This window comes from Camelina sativa, chromosome 6, assembly GCF_000633955.1.
Source record: "Camelina sativa cultivar DH55 chromosome 6, Cs, whole genome shotgun sequence".
Classification (NCBI taxonomy): Eukaryota; Viridiplantae; Streptophyta; class Magnoliopsida; order Brassicales; family Brassicaceae; genus Camelina; species Camelina sativa.
Genome location: NC_025690.1, coordinates 18,640,925 through 18,658,320, shown reverse-complemented (window position 1 = coordinate 18,658,320; position 17,396 = coordinate 18,640,925). Strand labels below are relative to the sequence as shown.

The window sequence follows — 17,396 nt, the reverse complement described above, 5'->3', positions numbered from 1 at the left end:
AAAAAAAAAAAAAAAAAAAAAAAAAGTGATTTGAGAAACAAAATTCGGACATTAAAGGAGAAAACTGTTAATACATGTCAACGGAGAAACAAAATCCTGACAATTCAAGGATCAAGAGGACATACTCAAAGAAAACATGTGAATTCCTTTCACCTTCGGCTCAAGTGGTTCTATGGACTGAAGCTATTTGGTTTAAACACGCATACTCAAACAAAACACGCATTCAATTTCTTGATCTTACATCAGGACAGGTTTAATGAACGTCCCAGACACTTGTTTTGTCTGTCTTTCCCGTTCAAAAGGATAAAAGACACTTCTTGTAGGAGGTTTTCAAATTTCAACTTCATCTCAATGGTTGCTCACTCGCCTAGCTTAGAGCTTTTTAAGTGATTGCTCTTATTGAGCTTCTACCTCGCTTTTAAAGTATTTATGAGCTTCTACCAGGTTCTAAACTAAAGCAATGTAATCTCTAACTCATGTTCCATTTCATCTCTGCGATTTCTTTAATTCTGCTACTTTCCACACCAAAAAACAAAACAAAAACAAAAACTGAAATTTGGGTAGCAAACGAATGATTTTATAAATTCGTGAATCTTCTGCACGAGTTAATTAACTGCAAAAAAAATTAAAAATAAAATATTTTTGAAATTTCTTTAGCACAAGAAGTTTTAGATTTGAATAATCTTTTGGTATGGATGGACCTTCAGAACTGTAATCATCACAAGGTCGGCGGGCGGAGCAGATCAGAGAAGACTGGAGAAAGGCGATGGGAAAAGCGAGCGGCGGATTTGAAATTCAGATTGAAAACTATAAAGAACATCATATATTTCCCCTCAGGTTTATTTTTTTCTTTATCCACATACTTCCCCGCCGCTTCTAGCCTTTCATACCATCCACCCTCCTCCGCCGCTAAATCCGCCTTCCTGCACCGCCGCGCCCTAACGTTTCAGAACGGTCTCTTATAGATAGATTTAGGGTTTTTTTTTGTGTTCGGCCCTTTCTGATCATTCTTATTTTAGATCTATACTGGGCTGAACAAATAGGCCCAATCTCCAATGACCCCAATACTGTACAATTCCACTATGAATTATATAATTTTGGCCTTCTCTGATAAACTCTTTTTCTTTTTTTTTTTTCTATTCTGATAATTTTTTATGTGATGTTACAAATTGTAAAATATTTATCATATGTTTAATACATATGGTTCCTTAATATCTTGACATATTCATTTATTAGTTCTATGTTTACTATCATGTCAAATTGTTGGAGTTTTTTTTCGTTCATCTATCGGTTAGAAGATGAAATTAATTAATTATCCAACGGCGACGACTTATGCCGACATGGGTTATTTTACCAATGACAATATAAATTCGCATACAGCGACACAATTTTGAGTCAAATTCAAAATTTTAATTAGAAAACAAAATCATGGTATGGATTTTGGGGTTTTATGAATTATATGGTTGGAACCGGTAGTGATAACCGTGTCATCTTTGCTTGATTCGGATAACTACGTTTTTTTATATATTTCGTCCCCGACAAAAATAATCTATATATCTATCAGTTAGTTTATCAATAACTTGCAACTTGCATGCAAGATAAATTATCAAAAGAAATAATGCATACAAAATAAATATTTCGACCAAGTGTACGTTACTACTATTCAGTTCTGTTCACTAAACTATAGTCATATTTAAGTATCATATGTTTGCAATATACTACATATGGCTGGAAACAAAACTTATTGTTTACATGGCTTATGGCTTTCTATAGCTTTGAATGGACGCGCTATTACAAATTAACTTCGTCTCTTTCGTGGGAAAAGCAAATGAGGGCCATAAAACTTCTAAGGAACATGTCGTCTTTCGGTGGTGGATGCTTTGTTCACAATGCGCCCACTATACATGTTGACTTGTAAGTTGCAATGTAATTTTTTCAAGACCTTATCAATCATATTATGTTGTTTTATGGACATTAAACGATAAGACTGATGTGATAAGGGTTCAAAATTGGTCTAGTATAATTAAAAAAAATATATATGTGATAAGGATTCGGAAATCAATGTAAGCATAATTTTGGTGGACCATTGTCTGTGGTCCATGACAACGAGTCACAAAGGTCCACATATTAGCATTACGACGACGTCTCTATTATGTACTTAGGTTAAAAATTGTGATTATTATCCAGAACATTGTAATTAGTTTGCTAAAAAGAAGGTGTTTTAGTACTTTATACTGAAATCAGGTGTTTTAAATTCCAACCAAATTCATAATGTCAACTAAAAAATCGTATGTATAACACAAAAACTTACGATCGTACGTATAGCTTTTAGTATGCAAGTCAACATGTGAAATAAATGCAATGTGGAAATTTGCCGGGGAAATAATGATGATTCATCGAGATAAATTTCCGGTAGGTTTTGAATGAGACTCTGACAAAAACAAAAATTTGCATTCAGATAAATTATATATAAACCCTTTCTTATACTATTCATAATATACATACAGTAGTAGATGATAAACTCATCAAAAGCATCGTAGAAAAATAAAGAAGCTCAATTTGTTTACTTATGATAAGATAGATACTATTGGATTGAAAGAAACATATATATGATAAGTAGGAGGGCGTATGATTTGGCAAAAAACACCCTTCATCATTGGTCAAGACTCATCAAATTAAAAGAGAGTGTTATTTGCAGATAAGGTACAGATCAGAAACCACCTCTAGAAATCGAGCAATAGATCTCTCTCTTACTCTCACCCTTCATCACAGGACAAGATGGTGGGGTCCAACTAACTCTTAACTAGTTGTCTGACAATTCGACACGTGTTGTTCATCTTGATCAGTTTCGGCACCATTTGCCCCCACCGAATCATTATCTCCTCTCGCTCCTCCCCTGTGTAATCTCTCTGCTGCTTCCCTCTACCCTCTTGTCGCTTTCTGTCTGAACCTGGCAAAGAACCTCAGCCTCTCTTTCTTCTTTCTCTTTCTTTGTGTTCTCTGTTCTGTTTCTAACTTTCTTCTCTCAGTTTCTGTACAATTTCCTTTTCTATAGAGAGAAAAAAACACCCCCCCCATAAGGTTTGTGTAAGGAGAGAGAATCTTTTGTTCTTCTTTCCCTTTTGTTCTTCTCTCCTATCTAGCTCGATTCTGTCACGTATAATCTCGCTAAATCTTCTTTTCATTCAGAGGCTTCTAAATCTGGTAATTTCTTTTAAGGCTTTTGGTTCAAAGAGTTTACTATATATAGAATTAGTTGCCTTATTTAATCATTCCCTCCTTGATTGCTGGAGAGTGGGTTGTTTCGGTTTAATTATTTTCTAATGATTATATACTGTTGTTGGGATTTCCATAAGTTGATTGCTTTCATCATCCCTTTTTGCTCCTCATGTAAAAGCTCCTGTTGTTAATCATTATATAGTACTAAACAGAAATCAAATAATTTCTTATTCACTTACGAAAAAAGTAATACTGTATATTCTTATTTGGGTATCTTTTACAGATCAGACATGGAACAAGTGTTTGCTGATTGGAATTTTGAAGATAATTTTCACATGCCCACTAATAAAAGATCAATCAGGTATATAAAATATTCAGAAGTCAATTATTTTATAGTTACCAACTTCACTTTTTAATTAGTTACAATCAGTTTAATAGTATATGTGTTTGTTCATATTTTGGTACAGACCAGAAGATGAACTAGTGGAGCTATTGTGGAGAGATGGCCAAGTAGTTTTGCAGAGCCAAGCTCGCAGAGAACCATCAGTCCAAGTCCAAACCCACAAACAAGACACCCTAAGAAAACCTTACAACATTTTTCTTGACGACCAAGAAACAGTACCGAAGCCTAATAACAACGCTCTTCTTGATGATCAAGAAACCGTCTCCTGGATCCAATACCCTCCCGATGACGTCGTCGACCCCTTCGAATCTGAGTTCTCCTCTCATCTCTTCTATACAGTCAATCACATCGGCAGTCCAGAGAAGCCACGGTCGGTCGAAGAGACAGTTAAGAACGAGGCTCAGGCCATGGCTCCTCCCAAGTTTAGGTCCTCTGTTATAACCGTCGGGCCGAGCCATTGTGGTAGAAACCAGTCTACGAATGATCATCAAGTGACTACACTTCCGGTATCTATGACTGATGGAAGCAAGAACGTCGAAGAAAGACTCGATACTTCGTCCGGTGGCTCGTCCGGTTGCAGCTACGGAAGGAACAACAAAGAAACCGTTAGTGGAAGAAGCGTTACCATTGACCGTAAAAGAAAACATGTAATGGACGCGGATCAGGAATCTGTCTCTCAGTCAGATGTACCTTTGACCTCGACCGATGATATTCAAGTCACAGGAAACAAATCGAGCCAACGGTCTGGATCTACACGAAGAAGCCGTGCAGCCGAAGTTCATAATCTCTCAGAAAGGGTATGTTATGTTATATATATACACTTCTTTCTTCATTCTTCCTCGTTGAGTTTTACATTTACATATAAAAAACTCTTTTTATTTTAAGCAATAAGTCGGTTTTAAAATTTCTGCTAAATATATTTTTGTGATCTTGATCCCTTATTATAGAGGAGGAGAGATCGAATCAACGAAAGAATGAAAGCTCTTCAAGAACTCATACCTCATTGCAGTAAAGTAAGTTGATGAAACATATTAAAAAAAAAAAGGACTCATAGAAGTAATGATAATTATGTAAGATTGATTAATGGTGTGTTCTTGGTGTGTGTGTAGACAGATAAAGCTTCGATATTGGATGAAGCGATTGATTACTTGAAATCACTTCAAATGCAACTCCAAGTGATGTGGATGGGAAGTGGAATGGCGGCGGCGGCAGCAGCAGCAGCAACGACTCCGATGATGTTTCCCGGCGTACAATCATCACCGTACATTAACCAGATGGCTATGCAGAGTCAGATGCAATTGCGTCAATTTCCGGTTATGAACCGGTCAGCTCCGCAGAACCATCCCGGTTTAGTATGTCAAAACCCGGTTCAACTCCAGCTCCAAGCACAGAACCAAATCCTGTCGGAGCAGCTCGCTAGGTACATGGGCGGGTTCCCTCAGATGCCGCCGGTGGCGAATCAGGTCAGTTGCAAAAAAACGACATCGTTTACGAGGAGCGATAAATATTTTAATAGATATAATATCTGACGTGTCATGTTTAAAAATTAAATGCAGGCAGTGCAACAACAACAGCCAACGGACATGATGAGATTTGGGTCTCCGGCGGGACCGCAAAGTCAACTGTCGGCACCGGCTTCCACCGACAGTCTTCGTATGGATAAAATAGGCTGACGTGGCGTAGTAATATTTATTTTTATCCGAGATTATTATTATTCTTACGGCAAATATATCCCATTTTTATTTATTTTTGGTCGGGATGAAAAAAAACTTTAAAACAAAATGGATTATATATATATATATATAGATCCAATAAGGTAGCGTCATCAATACTTACGTATAACTTATTTTAAACAGTTCAATAATTATATCAGTCAATCAAATGTTGAGAAATAAGAACAAACACATACATATATTTTGTTCAAAAATTTGCATCAATCTTTTTTAAACTGATACGTATTCTTTCAGATTAAGTAATATGTTCTGATCAAGAAGAGCATTCAGAAAAACAGGTATAAAAGGCATACATGGGCCTGAAATGACACTCTCATGGGCTTTTTTTGTTTGGCCTCATTTAGCTCTTATTTATGCTTCTCAAACGTTCACGCGATTATAAAGAAAAACAGAAAACGCTAACGTGACTTACTCAACCACGATTCGTACGTAACGTGTCCCATACCTTCAAACTATAGTATTAACTACTACTATTAAGCACTCAATTTCTAGTTTCCCAAGTTATTTATTAGGACGGTGAAACCAAATTAACGATTCACTAATGACACGTGTCGTATAGCAAGGGCGAGTTTCTCCAGATGAAACACCCAAGCGCGTAGGTTTCCAAAAGCAAAGTAGAAAACACAAACGTATAAAATATAAAATAAATAAATCAACCAATCAAAGTCCTACAGCTCAGCAGTCTCAAACCAACACGATTTATTATTAATAATAATAGAAAAAGCTGCGACTCTCCTTGTCCTTGGCATCTCTCTCTCTCTCTCTCGATCGCTCTAGAGATCTTTTCTTTTGATTTTGGCTCATTCATTTTGTTTGGGAGAACTCGAATCTGATCTTAAAATATTTTTGCAGAAAATCGTAAAAGATAAAAGGGCAAAACCGCATGAAATTGTATAGAAAACGAGGTTTTACATTTCCGATTTCAAATTACTTGAGTAATAATAATACGTGTCTTCTCATCTCAATTCTTAGTTTTTCTCCTCAATTGCCGATTTCGCTCCTTCTTTTCGAGCAGAAATCGTTAGATCCTTTATCGCTCTATTACAATAGTGTTAGTAATTTTTGAATTATCTCTCTCTCTCGAGAGAGAGTAATTAATTACTTGTTGAATCATGGAGTCTGGAGGCAAAACTAATCGTCAGCTGCGTAAAGGTATTACCTTTTACTTTTGTATGATTGTTTTTTGCTTTTTCGTTTTGAAATCTTAATCCTTTTGTGTGACAATGAAATTTAGGTTTTTTTTTAGTTCTCTTGCAAGTATTGTTTAATGGGTTTGAACTGTTTGGTATGTTGTTTGTGTTTCACCAGCTGTTTGTGTCTCAACCGAAGAGAAGATGAAGAAGAGTTCACCTTCAGTGATAGTGATTGGAGGTGGTATGGCTGGGATTTCAGCTGCTCGCACTCTTCAAGATGCTTCCTTTCAGGTCTGTCTGCAATCTCTTAGGTTACTACAATGTTGTTTAGAGGAAGTATGTTTTGTTGTACCAAGTGCAGGGTCTTACTACTCTTTTGTCTTCATTACTCTTTTTTCCAGGTTGTGCTATTGGAGTCTCGTGACAGAATTGGTGGACGAGTTCACACTGATTACTCTTTCGGTTTTCCTGTTGATCTGGGTGCATCTTGGTAATTTCATGTCTCTCTCTCTCTCTCTCTCTCTCTCTCTCTCTCTCTCTCTCTTACCCTTGTATCTTTTTTTCGTTGATGCTAACTAAGCAACATCTTTTTGTGACAGGTTGCATGGTGTCTGTAAAGAGAACCCTTTGGCTGCAGTTATTGGTAGATTAGGATTACCCCTTTATCGCACTAGTGGTGACAATTCAGTTTTGTATGATCACGATCTTGAAAGGTGTGTGTTTTGGATATTCTGAATGTACATCGTAACACATCTTCTCTCTTTGTTTAAAACTCGTGGTGCAATTCTGTTTTCTGCAGCTATGCTCTATTCGATAAGGCTGGTAACCAAGTCCCTCAAGAGTTGGTAACACAAGTTGGCGAAAAATTTGAGCACATTCTGGAACAGGTGTGTGTGTACTTGGTCTTCAAATTTTCTGTTAATTGTGTTTCTAGATGTTGCGTATTTTTTATTAACTAGATAGTTGTTTCACAAATGCAGATCTGTAAAGTCAGGGATGAGCAGGATGAAGACATGTCAATCGCTCAAGCCTTTTCTATTGTGTTCAAGAGGAACCCTGAATTGAGGTATGGAAACATATTGTCTCAATGTTTATCCGCTTTTATATTTGTTGCATGCTCAGTTAGATTGTTTTGCTTTCAGGTTGGAGGGGATTGCCCATAATGTGCTTCAGTGGTACTTGTGCCGCATGGAAGGATGGTTTGCTGCTGATGCTGAAACCATCTCGGCGAAGTGTTGGGACCAGGTTAGTAACTAAATTGCCAGTCGTTCTCAGTTCAGTGGTTGACATATGTTCTGGTTTCTTGATTTGTCAATTAAAACATTCGCAGGAAGAACTGTTGCCCGGTGGACATGGTCTTATGGTAAGAGGGTATCGTCCTGTTATCAACACTCTCTCGAAAGGTCTTGATATACGTCTAAGCCACAGGTAAAATTTGTTTGTCAAAGGAGTGTCCACCTTTTTTTTCCTAGATCTGCAGCTGAACCTAATTGGCCTTTTGTTTTGTCAGGGTTACCAAAATTGTAAGGCGCCACAGTGGAGTTAAGGTGACTACAGAGAAAGGAGACACCTTTGTTGCGGATGCTGCAGTCATTGCTCTTCCTCTCGGAGTCCTAAAGTCAGGAACGATAACATTTGAACCAAAGCTTCCACAGTGGAAACAAGAAGCTATCAACGATCTCGGTGTAGGAATCGAGAACAAGATCATATTGCACTTTGACAATGTATTTTGGCCAAACGTAGAGTTTCTAGGAGTGGTTGCAGAAACTTCCTACGGATGCAGTTATTTCTTGAACCTGCATAAAGCCACTAGCCATCCTGTCCTTGTTTACATGCCGGCTGGTCAGCTTGCTAGAGATATCGAGAAAAAATCTGATGAATCAGCTGCAAATTTTGCCTTTTCGCAACTCCAAAAAATTCTTCCAGATGCATCTTCACCGGTACTGCTCTAAACCTATCTTTCTTATAACTATATCTTTTTGCCAGTGTACAAAGCTTTAATGGTTGGTTTTGTTGTTGTTGTTGGCAGATACATTATTTGGTATCAAGGTGGGGATCAGACATCAATTCATTAGGATCATATAGCTATGACATGGTGAACAAACCTCACGACCTCTATGAGAGGCTGAGAGTTCCATTGGATAACCTATTCTTTGCTGGTGAAGCCACTAGCACGAGCTACCCGGGATCAGTGCACGGTGCTTATTCAACCGGATTGCTGGCTGCTGAAGACTGCAGGATGCGTGTGCTCGAGCGCTATGGAGAGCTTGAGCATGAGATTGAAGAGGAAGCTCCTACCTCTGTCCCTCTTCTGATCTCTCGTATGTAATTTAAAACTCGGGGTTTGATTTATAGTTACCATATGGAAACTTTCTTAGAATTGATTTGATTTCGTGTGATAAAACTGAAAAAAGAAAAGAAAAAAAGCTTATGAGATTTAAACTCTTGAGCGTATGAATACCAGTCTTTTTACTTAAAAAACCTGATTCAGATGATTAGTCCTCCAAGTCAACTGTGCAATGTTGTTGATTAACTCTGTAATCCATCTGATCCAAGAACTATATATACCAAGCGCAATCAATCTTTTAAGTAAGGAATCTTTTTTCTTTATTGCAACTAAAAAATCAAACTTTTACTTTCATCCTTCTTTCTAATTTTTACATCACATTTTCATACATTCATAAGTACATAACCTTACTCAATTTGAGACAAGACGAGAGTTTTGAACCAATAGCTCTTGTTAAATGATGTCGTAACTCGATTCATATATATATGTAAATATCAGGTGCTGATATGGGCATTATCCTCAGTAGGGGTGTCAAAGTGGGTTAAATCCCATGGGTTTACCCTGTTTGTCTATTATTTTAACGGGTATGGGTTAAGTTTTTATACCCATATAAATAAATGGGTTTTGATGGGTTCGTCCAACGGGTTCGTGGGTTTATCGGGGTAAACCTATTAGGGTTATGGGTAACCAATGGGTTAATCGAGAAAAAACAAAAATAATATGTATAATATATATATGTATATATTAATATGTGAAATATCTTTTTCTTACAAGTAATTTATGTAAAATATCTAAAATAAATGTTAAGTTTTCTTCTTTGGTAAAAACAAAAAAAAGTAAATAATAATTTATATGTAAATGATCTAAAGTAAATGTGAAGTTTTTCTTTTTTTTGCTGAAAATTAAAATAGAAAAATATATATATAAATGTAAATGATCTAAAAATAAATGTTAAGCGTTTATTCTTTCGTTCATGTATTACTAATTTTTTTTCTGGGAAAGGTTCATGTATTACTATTATAAATAGGAGCCGTCATTCTCTCTTTCCTTCATAAGTTGCTTCTCGTATCTCATTCTTCTTGCTTTTTTTCTTTCTTATTCATTCTTGTCATCTAATTCCGAATTCGAAAGCATGTCAACGTCTTCGTTTAAGGGTATGTAATTGCAATATTACTAGATTATAATTAATAATATTTGTGCCTATACATGCATGTTAATCTGTTATGATGTATGTAAAAACAAAATAGACTGGCTAATGGCTTCCTGTGTTCGTCCTTGTATTGGAACCGATAGATTATATTATAACTTCATATTTAACCCCATGCATGTTTTTTTATCTGAACTAAACCCATGCCATGAATGATAACTTTGACTAATATATAATTTTTTTTTTTGGATAGATAATGGGTCTGTTCGTTTCGTTGACGCTGGCGGCAGCGGCTGCGGCAGCGGCAAACACAACTTTTTTAATCGCCGCATTTAATCGACGTTCAAAATCAGAAGCTGCGTTTGTCGCAGCGTCATGCCGCAGGTACCTGCGGCAACCAAACGAACAACGATAGCTGCGGTTGACGCAACCGCAGGTACTTGCGGCGACGAAACGAACAGACTCAATATGGATGATTGGGAGTCAAACGTGGCTGACAAAGAAGAGATGATGATGGATGAGGATGATGATATTGATCTAACCAACGAGCCATCATTAGGTGATGAAGCTGGAGGTGAGCCGCAGGAAAAATCTCGTAAACCAAGGAAAAAAACTTCAAAAATGTGGAAACATTTTACACATATTGGAAAAGGTGCCGATGACAAGAATCGAGTTCAGTGTAACTATTGTGGTGATAAACTTGTGTTTGAATCTACCACAGGAACATCTCCTATGAAGCGTCATCATCTGAGATGCATTAAGAAGGCAAAATATCGGAATATAGCTGATGTACTAACTGATGCAGATGGAAAGACTAGGAAATTGAAGATTGATCAAAGTGTTGTTCGGGAGAAGTTCAGTAGGGTTATAATTCGACATGATCTTCCTTTTGCTGTTGTTGAGTATGAAGAGCTGAGAGGGTTTTTTCAGTATCTGAATCCAGATTACAACTACTACACTAGAAACACAGCAGCGATGGACGTTGTTAAAACTTGGGAGAGTGAGAAGAATAAGCTGAAGATAGAGTTGGAAAGGATTCAGAGTAGGATATGTTTAACTTCAGATTGTTGGACAGCAATTTCTGGTGAAGGTTATATATCTTTGACAGCCCATTACGTTGATGAAAACTGGACTTTGAATAGCAAGATCTTGTCATTTTGTGACATACCTCCTGCACACACCGGCGATGCTTTGGCTACTAAAATCCATGATTGTCTCAAAGAGTGGGGAATTGAAGAAAAGATATTCACTCTTACTCTAGATAATGCTTCAGCGAATGACACAATGCAAGAGATACTAAAAGAGCGGCTTAATTTGGATGACAACTTGTTATGTGGAGGTGAATTCTTCCATGTTCGATGTTGTGCGCACATTCTAAATCTTATTGTGCAAGATGGACTAAAGATTATTAGTAGTGCTTTAACCAAGATCAGAGATAGTGTCAAGTATGTCAAAGCTTCAAAATCAAGAGGGATTATGTTTGAGCAATGCGTAGAAGGTGGTAACGGGGTAGTTTTGTCTCTGGATGTTCAGACTAGATGGAACTCAACTTTTTTGATGCTCGAGAAAGCTTTAAAATATCAACGAGCTTTTAATAGATTTCGGGTGGTTGATAAAAGCTACAAGAGTTGTCCATCGAATGAAGAATGGGCAAGAGCATCAAAAATATGTGACATTTTGAAGCCATTCTACAAGATTACCACACTAATGTCAGGTACAAGCTACTCTACATCTAATCTCTATTTTGGGCATGTGTGGAAGATTGAGCGTTTGCTGAAAGAGAATGAAACAAACGGTGATGAGCTTATCAAAGCGATGGCTTGTAGAATGCGGATTAAGTTCGATAAGTATTGGGAACAATACAGTGTTATACTTGCAATGGGTGCTGTTCTTGATCCTAGAATGAAGTTTAAGCTCTTGACCCGTCTTTACGATGAGCTCGATCCAAGTACTTGTCAAGCAAAGGTAAATTATTTGAGAGATAAAATGACTACATTGTTTGACGAATACATGTGCAAGTTTTCGATGCCCACGAACTCTGCAACANTAGATGGAACTCAACTTTTTTGATGCTCGAGAAAGCTTTAAAATATCAACGAGCTTTTAATAGATTTCGGATGGTTGATAAAAGCTACAAGAGTTGTCCATCGAATGAAGAATGGGCAAGAGCATCAAAAATATGTGACATTTTGAAGCCATTCTACAAGATTACCACACTAATGTCAGGTACAAGCTACTCTACATCTAATCTCTATTTTGGGCATGTGTGGAAGATTGAGCGTTTGCTGAAAGAGAATGAAACAAACGGTGATGAGCTTATCAAAGCGATGGCTTGTAGAATGCGGATTAAGTTCGATAAGTATTGGGAACAATACAGTGTTATACTTGCAATGGGTGCTGTTCTTGATCCTAGAATGAAGTTTAAGCTCTTGACCCGTCTTTACGATGAGCTCGATCCAAGTACTTGTCAAGCAAAGGTAAATTATTTGAGAGATAAAATGACTACGTTGTTTGGCGAATACATGTGCAAGTTTCCGATGCCCACGAACTCTGCAACAACATCTTCTTCTCATCATCATTCCACTGAACGTGGTAGAGAACAATTTGATGACGTAAGTTTTAATATTCATAGTTTTTTTTATTAATAATTTATTAGTCATATGATAACATGTTTGACGTTGGCATAATGTAGGACTTGTTTGATTTGGATGATGCTCCTAATGTTTCGGATGAGGGAAAGTCACTCTTGGATATTTACTTGGATGAACCAAAATTAGAGATGAAGAATTTTCCTGACATGTGTGTTTTGGATTACTGGAAAGATAATAGTAATCAATTTGGTGCTTTATCATGTATGGCATTGGATGTGCTCAGTATTCCTATTACTACAGTAGCTTCAGAATCATCTTTCAGTATTGGTTCTCGTGTTCTTAACAAATACCGGAGTCGACTTCTTTCTAAGCATGTTCAAGCCTTACTTTGCACTAGATCTTGGTTATTTGGTTTTACAGGTGATGAAAAAGGTAAATTTTTCATATACAGAGAGAAAAATGATTGTTATAATTTTATTATTATAGCCAAGTTTCTAATATTTGATTATTTGTCCCAAATAATTTGTAGAAAATGAAGCGGAAGATGAAGAATGAAGACTATAAAGTTAAAGAATCGGACCGGATCATCTAAAGAAGATTCAAGTGTTTTTTTTTTAATTAAGAATGATTTTTATTTAAATTCAAAAATGGTTTTTTTATTTTGGTTTTATGGATTTTTGGCTTTAGAATTTTATGATGCTTTTTCTATTTTAATATCTAGATATTATTATTTTAAGATTGAAAATTTTGGTTGGTTTTATAATTCTATTTTATATAATATGTTATGTATTGAATATTAATTATTTAATTTTATTTTATTTTATTTATATATGGGTAACCTATATAACCCATTTAGCCATTGAATTTTCTATTATTGGGTTTAGGTATATAAATTCAACCCATTACAATAAATGGGTCGGGTAGAACCCACCCACAATCTCATATCCATGTGGATATGGATCGGGTCGGATTACCTATTTTGACACCCCTACATAAAAGCCTGCCTCCATTGTTTTGGGGTCTAATTTCTTTCAATTGAAATTAAATTTGAGTAAAAAAAAAGTTTATTAAAAAAAAATATATCCACTTTGAAGTTTTTAACTTTTTAAAGATAAGAGAAGAAAGAGAGTAGCTTTCTTCTTCTTCATCTTCTTCGTCGTCTTGGCTGCTGCGCGACGAACAGAGTGGAGAAGCTACGAACTTTATAAATGTCACAGACTGTAATTTTCAAGCCGTTTGTCTCAGTTCCTTCAAGTAATCACAGGTTTCCTTTTCTCTTTCTTATTCGCTTCTTTACCTTTTCAAAACCAGTTTCTCAGTTTAGAATTGCTTTTCTTCTAGAAATTTTCCTTCGTTTCCATTGACGGGTTAGGATAATTCTATGTAAAGAAGGGACTGCGTGTTCCAAATTTTATAATTCTATGGTGGGTTTCGTCGAGTTCTCAATCGATTGGGTAAGCTTTTAAGCTGTGTGGGGGTTATTATCTGAGGGTAGTGACTGTTAGGGTTTATGTTCTTTTCTTTTATGCTATTAAAAGTTGTGGTTTTTAAAAATTTACAAATTCGTCTCTGTGTTCTATGTTTGTGTCAGTCAGAGGAACCTACAGAACAATAGAATCAATGTTGGTGTTAAAATCCAAAACCGATTCAGAGTTATTTGTATGGGAATGCTGGCCCCAAGGAAGTTCCTGCAAAAGAGGAGGAAGATGGAGGTTTTCAAAGATGCAGCTGACGAGACGGATCAGAAGAGATGGAGAGGGCTAATGCTAGAGATTGAATCTACGGGTTCTGCTGTTCCCGTGCTTAGGCAATACAGAACTGACGGTGACCAAGGTCTTCCCAGGGATCTTGTTTTGGGTACTTTGGTTAGATTTAAGCAGCTTAAGAAATGGAACCTTGTCAGTGAGGTATGGACACTAATGAATTCGACTCCCTTTTATGTTTTTTTCTTTTGCTTTTCAAAATTGGCTGAACCAATTTCATGAAGTTGGTCTTGAATCTTGATAGACAATATATTAGATGAGTCATCTTAATCTGGTATTGCGGATTTTCAATATTGATGCTGCCAAAATAGATGTGTTTGTTGTGACAAAAACTGTGTTTACTCTCAGCAATGTTAGACTATTGACTATTGCAAGCTCGTAGTTTTGAAGTTTAGAAAGTTGTCGGGATGTATCTGATATTTGGTTACTTCGTTTTTCTTTTGTAATTCAGATTCTTGAATGGCTTAGATACCAGAACTGGTGGAACTTCAGTGAAATGGATTTTTTGATGCTCATTACAGCTTATGGGAAACTAGGAAACTTTAACGGAGCTGAAAGGGTTTTGAGCGTACTGAGTAAGATGGGCTCGAGTCCAAACGTGATTTCTTATACCGCTCTCATGGAATCTTATGGGAGAGGAGGCAAATGCAACAATGCTGAAGCGATATTTCGGAGGATGCAGACTTCAGGCCCAGAGCCTTCTGCTGTAACTTATCAGATTATACTTAAGACTTTTGTAGAGGGGAACAAATTTAAAGAAGCTGAAGAGGTTTTTGAGACTCTTTTAGATGAGAAGAAATCCCCATTAAAGCCGGATCAAAAGATGTATCACATGATGATATACATGTACAAGAAGGCTGGAAACTATGATAAGGCTCGAAAAGTATTTGCTTCAATGGCTGGGAAAGGAGTTCCCCAGTCTACTGTCACTTACAACAGCCTTATGTCTTTTGAAACTAATTATAAAGAAGTTTCTAAGATCTATGACCAGGTGATCTGAATGATCCCTTCTTTTATATAATTAGTATACATTAGAAACACCATTGAGGTATGCCTTGGCCTGTAATAGTAGGGATCTAACCGTTTTAACTGAATGTTCAATTTTCAGATGCAAAGATCTGGTATCCAACCCGACGTTGTTAGTTATGCTTTACTTATCAAAGCATATGGAAGAGCCAGGAGAGAGGAAGAAGCTCTATCTGTTTTTGAAGAGATGCTTGATGCTGGTGTAAGGTCAGTTTTTTGGATTTCGCTGGCTTCCAACAACTGTTTTTTGCTGCTATAGCTAGTGAGTTTAGAAAGTAGACCTCTCTTTCGGATATATTATTTTTCTTTTCTCTTTTTTTCAGGCCGACACATAAAGCTTATAACATTTTGCTTGATGCATTTGCTATTTCTGGGATGGTGGAGCAAGCAAAGACCGTCTTTAATAGCATGCGGCGGGACAGGTAAACAATACTTCCATCATGTTTGCTTGTTTTAGATTGATAAGCAATTAACATGTTTCCCTCGCAGAATTTTCCCGGATCTCTGGTCCTACTCAACTATGTTATCAGCATATGTGAATGCCTCTGACATGGAGGGTGCTGAGAAATTCTTCAAGAGGATAAAAGTAGATAAATTTGAACCGAATGTAGTCACCTACGGGACAATGATAAAAGGGTATGCAAAAGCGAATGATGTTGAGAAGATGATGGAGGTATATGAGAAAATGAGGTTAAGTGGCATCAAAGCGAATCAAACCATCTTAACAACTATCATGGATGCGTCTGGGAGGTGCAAGGATTTCGGGAGCGCTATTGGTTGGTATAAAGAGATGGAGAGTTGCGGGGTACCACCTGATCAGAAAGCTAAGAATGTGCTTTTATCATTAGCGTCAACTCAAGATGAGCTAGAGGAAGCTAAGGAACTTACTGGTCTCAGAAATGAGACAACAACCATTATTGCTAGAGTTTATGGATCTGATGATGATGAAGAGGAGGAAGATATAAGTAGTGAATCTAGTGATGATGAGGATGAGGATGAGGATGAAGGAGATGATGATGATGCAAGAGAAACTGTGTTGTATGATAAAGCACAGGAAGGGTCTTTGGGTTATGATAGCTTACAGACGGAAGAACTTGTAGGGTTATGAAAACTACAGAAAGTTTTATTTTTGTAATCATCTAAGGCCACATGATTAAGATTTTGCAGAAGAGGACTAAGTAGTTCGTCCGTTAGTTTCGTCTGTAGTTAAAGAAATGATATATGTTTCTGAATCCTCAAATAACTTAAGAATCAAAAGGGTACTTATTTCATATTGTATCTCTTGCCACCAAAGGAGGAGAAAAAAAAACAGTCTCTATTGATCTCAAACTCCTTCGTTAGCCGTCTCTTGATTCTCAGTTGCCGAAGTCTTTACCCTATGAGCTGCATTTTCCACCTGCAACAGATGCAGAGTAAAGGTAAGAATTATGGACTACACTGAGAGAAAGAGAGGGTTGTCACTGTTTAACCTCGGAAGTCCAGTTAGTTCTAAGTGTAAGAACAATCAAAGTTAGGGTTTGAAGTATGACTCCTGCAATCATCCCCCACCAGATCCCCTGTAAAGAAAAATCTCCCAAATCTTAAGAAACAATATATGTGTAAATACATAGGAAGTGAGCAAAAAAGAAGAAGAGAGAGATTATACAGCAACTCCCAGACTGGTTTTGAAGCCAAGAACACAGCCAATAGGAAGACCAATGACATAGTAAGTAACAAGATTCACATAAGCCACCACTGCTTGCCACCCACTTCCAATAGCAACCCCTTTTTTACACCAATTCAACAAAAAAGAATAAATCAATCTACAAAGACCACAAATCAACTGCATTCACAAAAAGGTCTATTTTGTGTGTGTGTGTTTTTACCAGAGAGAATTGGTTGGATTCCGTTTAAGAAAATGGAAACGGCGAGGAGTGGAAAGAGGTCAGAGACGGCTGCTATAACCTCTGCGTCGCTGGTAAAGGCTTTGCTAAGGCCGACGCGGAACACAAGCACAATGACACAGAGAACTAAGCTGATGAGAATAGTCGTGACGTTGACCACCACCACTGATAGCTTAGCCACTCGTGGATTTCCCGCTCCTAGCTCGTTGCT

The 17,396-nt window shown here is 37.0% G+C and overlaps 4 protein-coding genes and 1 pseudogene across 5 annotated transcripts in view; 4 read left to right on the top strand and 1 right to left on the bottom strand.

Annotated features, from left to right (window-relative positions):
• Positions 1-1,060, top strand: part of LOC104792185 — a 2,666-nt pseudogene extending 1,606 nt beyond the window's left edge.
• LOC104792183 (transcription factor PIF5-like) lies at positions 2,865-5,371 on the top strand. The gene is made up of 6 exons (XM_010518272.2): positions 2,865-3,204; positions 3,503-3,580; positions 3,687-4,419; positions 4,570-4,635; positions 4,732-5,085; positions 5,179-5,371. The coding sequence occupies exons 2-6, from the start codon at positions 3,510-3,512 to the stop codon at positions 5,293-5,295; spliced, it is 1,341 nt and encodes a 446-aa protein (XP_010516574.1). The 5' UTR covers positions 2,865-3,204; positions 3,503-3,509; the 3' UTR covers positions 5,296-5,371.
• On the top strand, positions 6,079-8,969 carry LOC104792182 (polyamine oxidase 3). The gene is made up of 10 exons (XM_010518271.2): positions 6,079-6,507; positions 6,664-6,779; positions 6,890-6,978; positions 7,088-7,201; positions 7,288-7,375; positions 7,469-7,554; positions 7,631-7,733; positions 7,819-7,916; positions 7,999-8,428; positions 8,518-8,969. The coding sequence occupies exons 1-10, from the start codon at positions 6,468-6,470 to the stop codon at positions 8,815-8,817; spliced, it is 1,464 nt and encodes a 487-aa protein (XP_010516573.1). The 5' UTR covers positions 6,079-6,467; the 3' UTR covers positions 8,818-8,969.
• Positions 13,613-16,573, top strand: LOC104792181 (pentatricopeptide repeat-containing protein At3g59040). 2 transcript variants are annotated; one of them, XM_010518268.2, is made up of 6 exons: positions 13,613-13,777; positions 14,105-14,420; positions 14,728-15,267; positions 15,385-15,509; positions 15,626-15,724; positions 15,792-16,573. In XM_010518268.2, the coding sequence occupies exons 1-6, from the start codon at positions 13,722-13,724 to the stop codon at positions 16,408-16,410; spliced, it is 1,755 nt and encodes a 584-aa protein (XP_010516570.1). In that variant the 5' UTR covers positions 13,613-13,721; the 3' UTR covers positions 16,411-16,573. The 2 variants fall into 2 exon arrangements, with proteins under 2 accessions (XP_010516570.1, XP_010516572.1); XM_010518270.2 differs by having other exon boundaries at positions 13,651-13,767.
• Positions 16,523-17,396, bottom strand: part of LOC104699226 (protein DETOXIFICATION 41-like) — a 3,011-nt gene continuing 2,137 nt past the window's right edge. Inside the window, exons 2-5 of the mRNA XM_010414561.1 lie at positions 17,168-17,394; positions 16,948-17,066; positions 16,772-16,858; positions 16,523-16,698 (exon numbers count right to left, since the gene is read on the bottom strand). Of these exons, the coding sequence (XP_010412863.1) occupies positions 16,627-16,698; positions 16,772-16,858; positions 16,948-17,066; positions 17,168-17,394 (505 nt within the window). The 3' untranslated portion in view covers positions 16,523-16,626. The remainder of the gene's footprint in view (positions 16,699-16,771; positions 16,859-16,947; positions 17,067-17,167; positions 17,395-17,396) is intronic.

What these genes read in the sequence shown, in the direction of transcription:
- LOC104792183 (XM_010518272.2), top strand. Translation starts at nt 3,510, where the DNA reads ATGGAACAAGTGTTTGCTGATTGGAATTTTGAAGATAATTTTCACATG. An exon ending in TCATACCTCATTGCAGTAAA is followed by an intron (nt 4,636 to 4,731) that starts GTAAGTTGATGA and finishes GTGTGTGTGTAG; the next exon opens with ACAGATAAAGCTTCGATATT. An exon ending in TGCCGCCGGTGGCGAATCAG is followed by an intron (nt 5,086 to 5,178) that starts GTCAGTTGCAAA and finishes AATTAAATGCAG; the next exon opens with GCAGTGCAACAACAACAGCC.
- LOC104792182 (XM_010518271.2), top strand. Translation starts at nt 6,468, where the DNA reads ATGGAGTCTGGAGGCAAAACTAATCGTCAGCTGCGTAAAG. An exon ending in GTTGATCTGGGTGCATCTTG is followed by an intron (nt 6,979 to 7,087) that starts GTAATTTCATGT and finishes TTTTTGTGACAG; the next exon opens with GTTGCATGGTGTCTGTAAAG. An exon ending in TTGAGCACATTCTGGAACAG is followed by an intron (nt 7,376 to 7,468) that starts GTGTGTGTGTAC and finishes TCACAAATGCAG; the next exon opens with ATCTGTAAAGTCAGGGATGA.
- LOC104792181 (XM_010518268.2), top strand. Translation starts at nt 13,722, where the DNA reads ATGTCACAGACTGTAATTTTCAAGCCGTTTGTCTCAGTTCCTTCAAGT. An exon ending in AATGGAACCTTGTCAGTGAG is followed by an intron (nt 14,421 to 14,727) that starts GTATGGACACTA and finishes TTTGTAATTCAG; the next exon opens with ATTCTTGAATGGCTTAGATA. An exon ending in TTTCTAAGATCTATGACCAG is followed by an intron (nt 15,268 to 15,384) that starts GTGATCTGAATG and finishes TTCAATTTTCAG; the next exon opens with ATGCAAAGATCTGGTATCCA.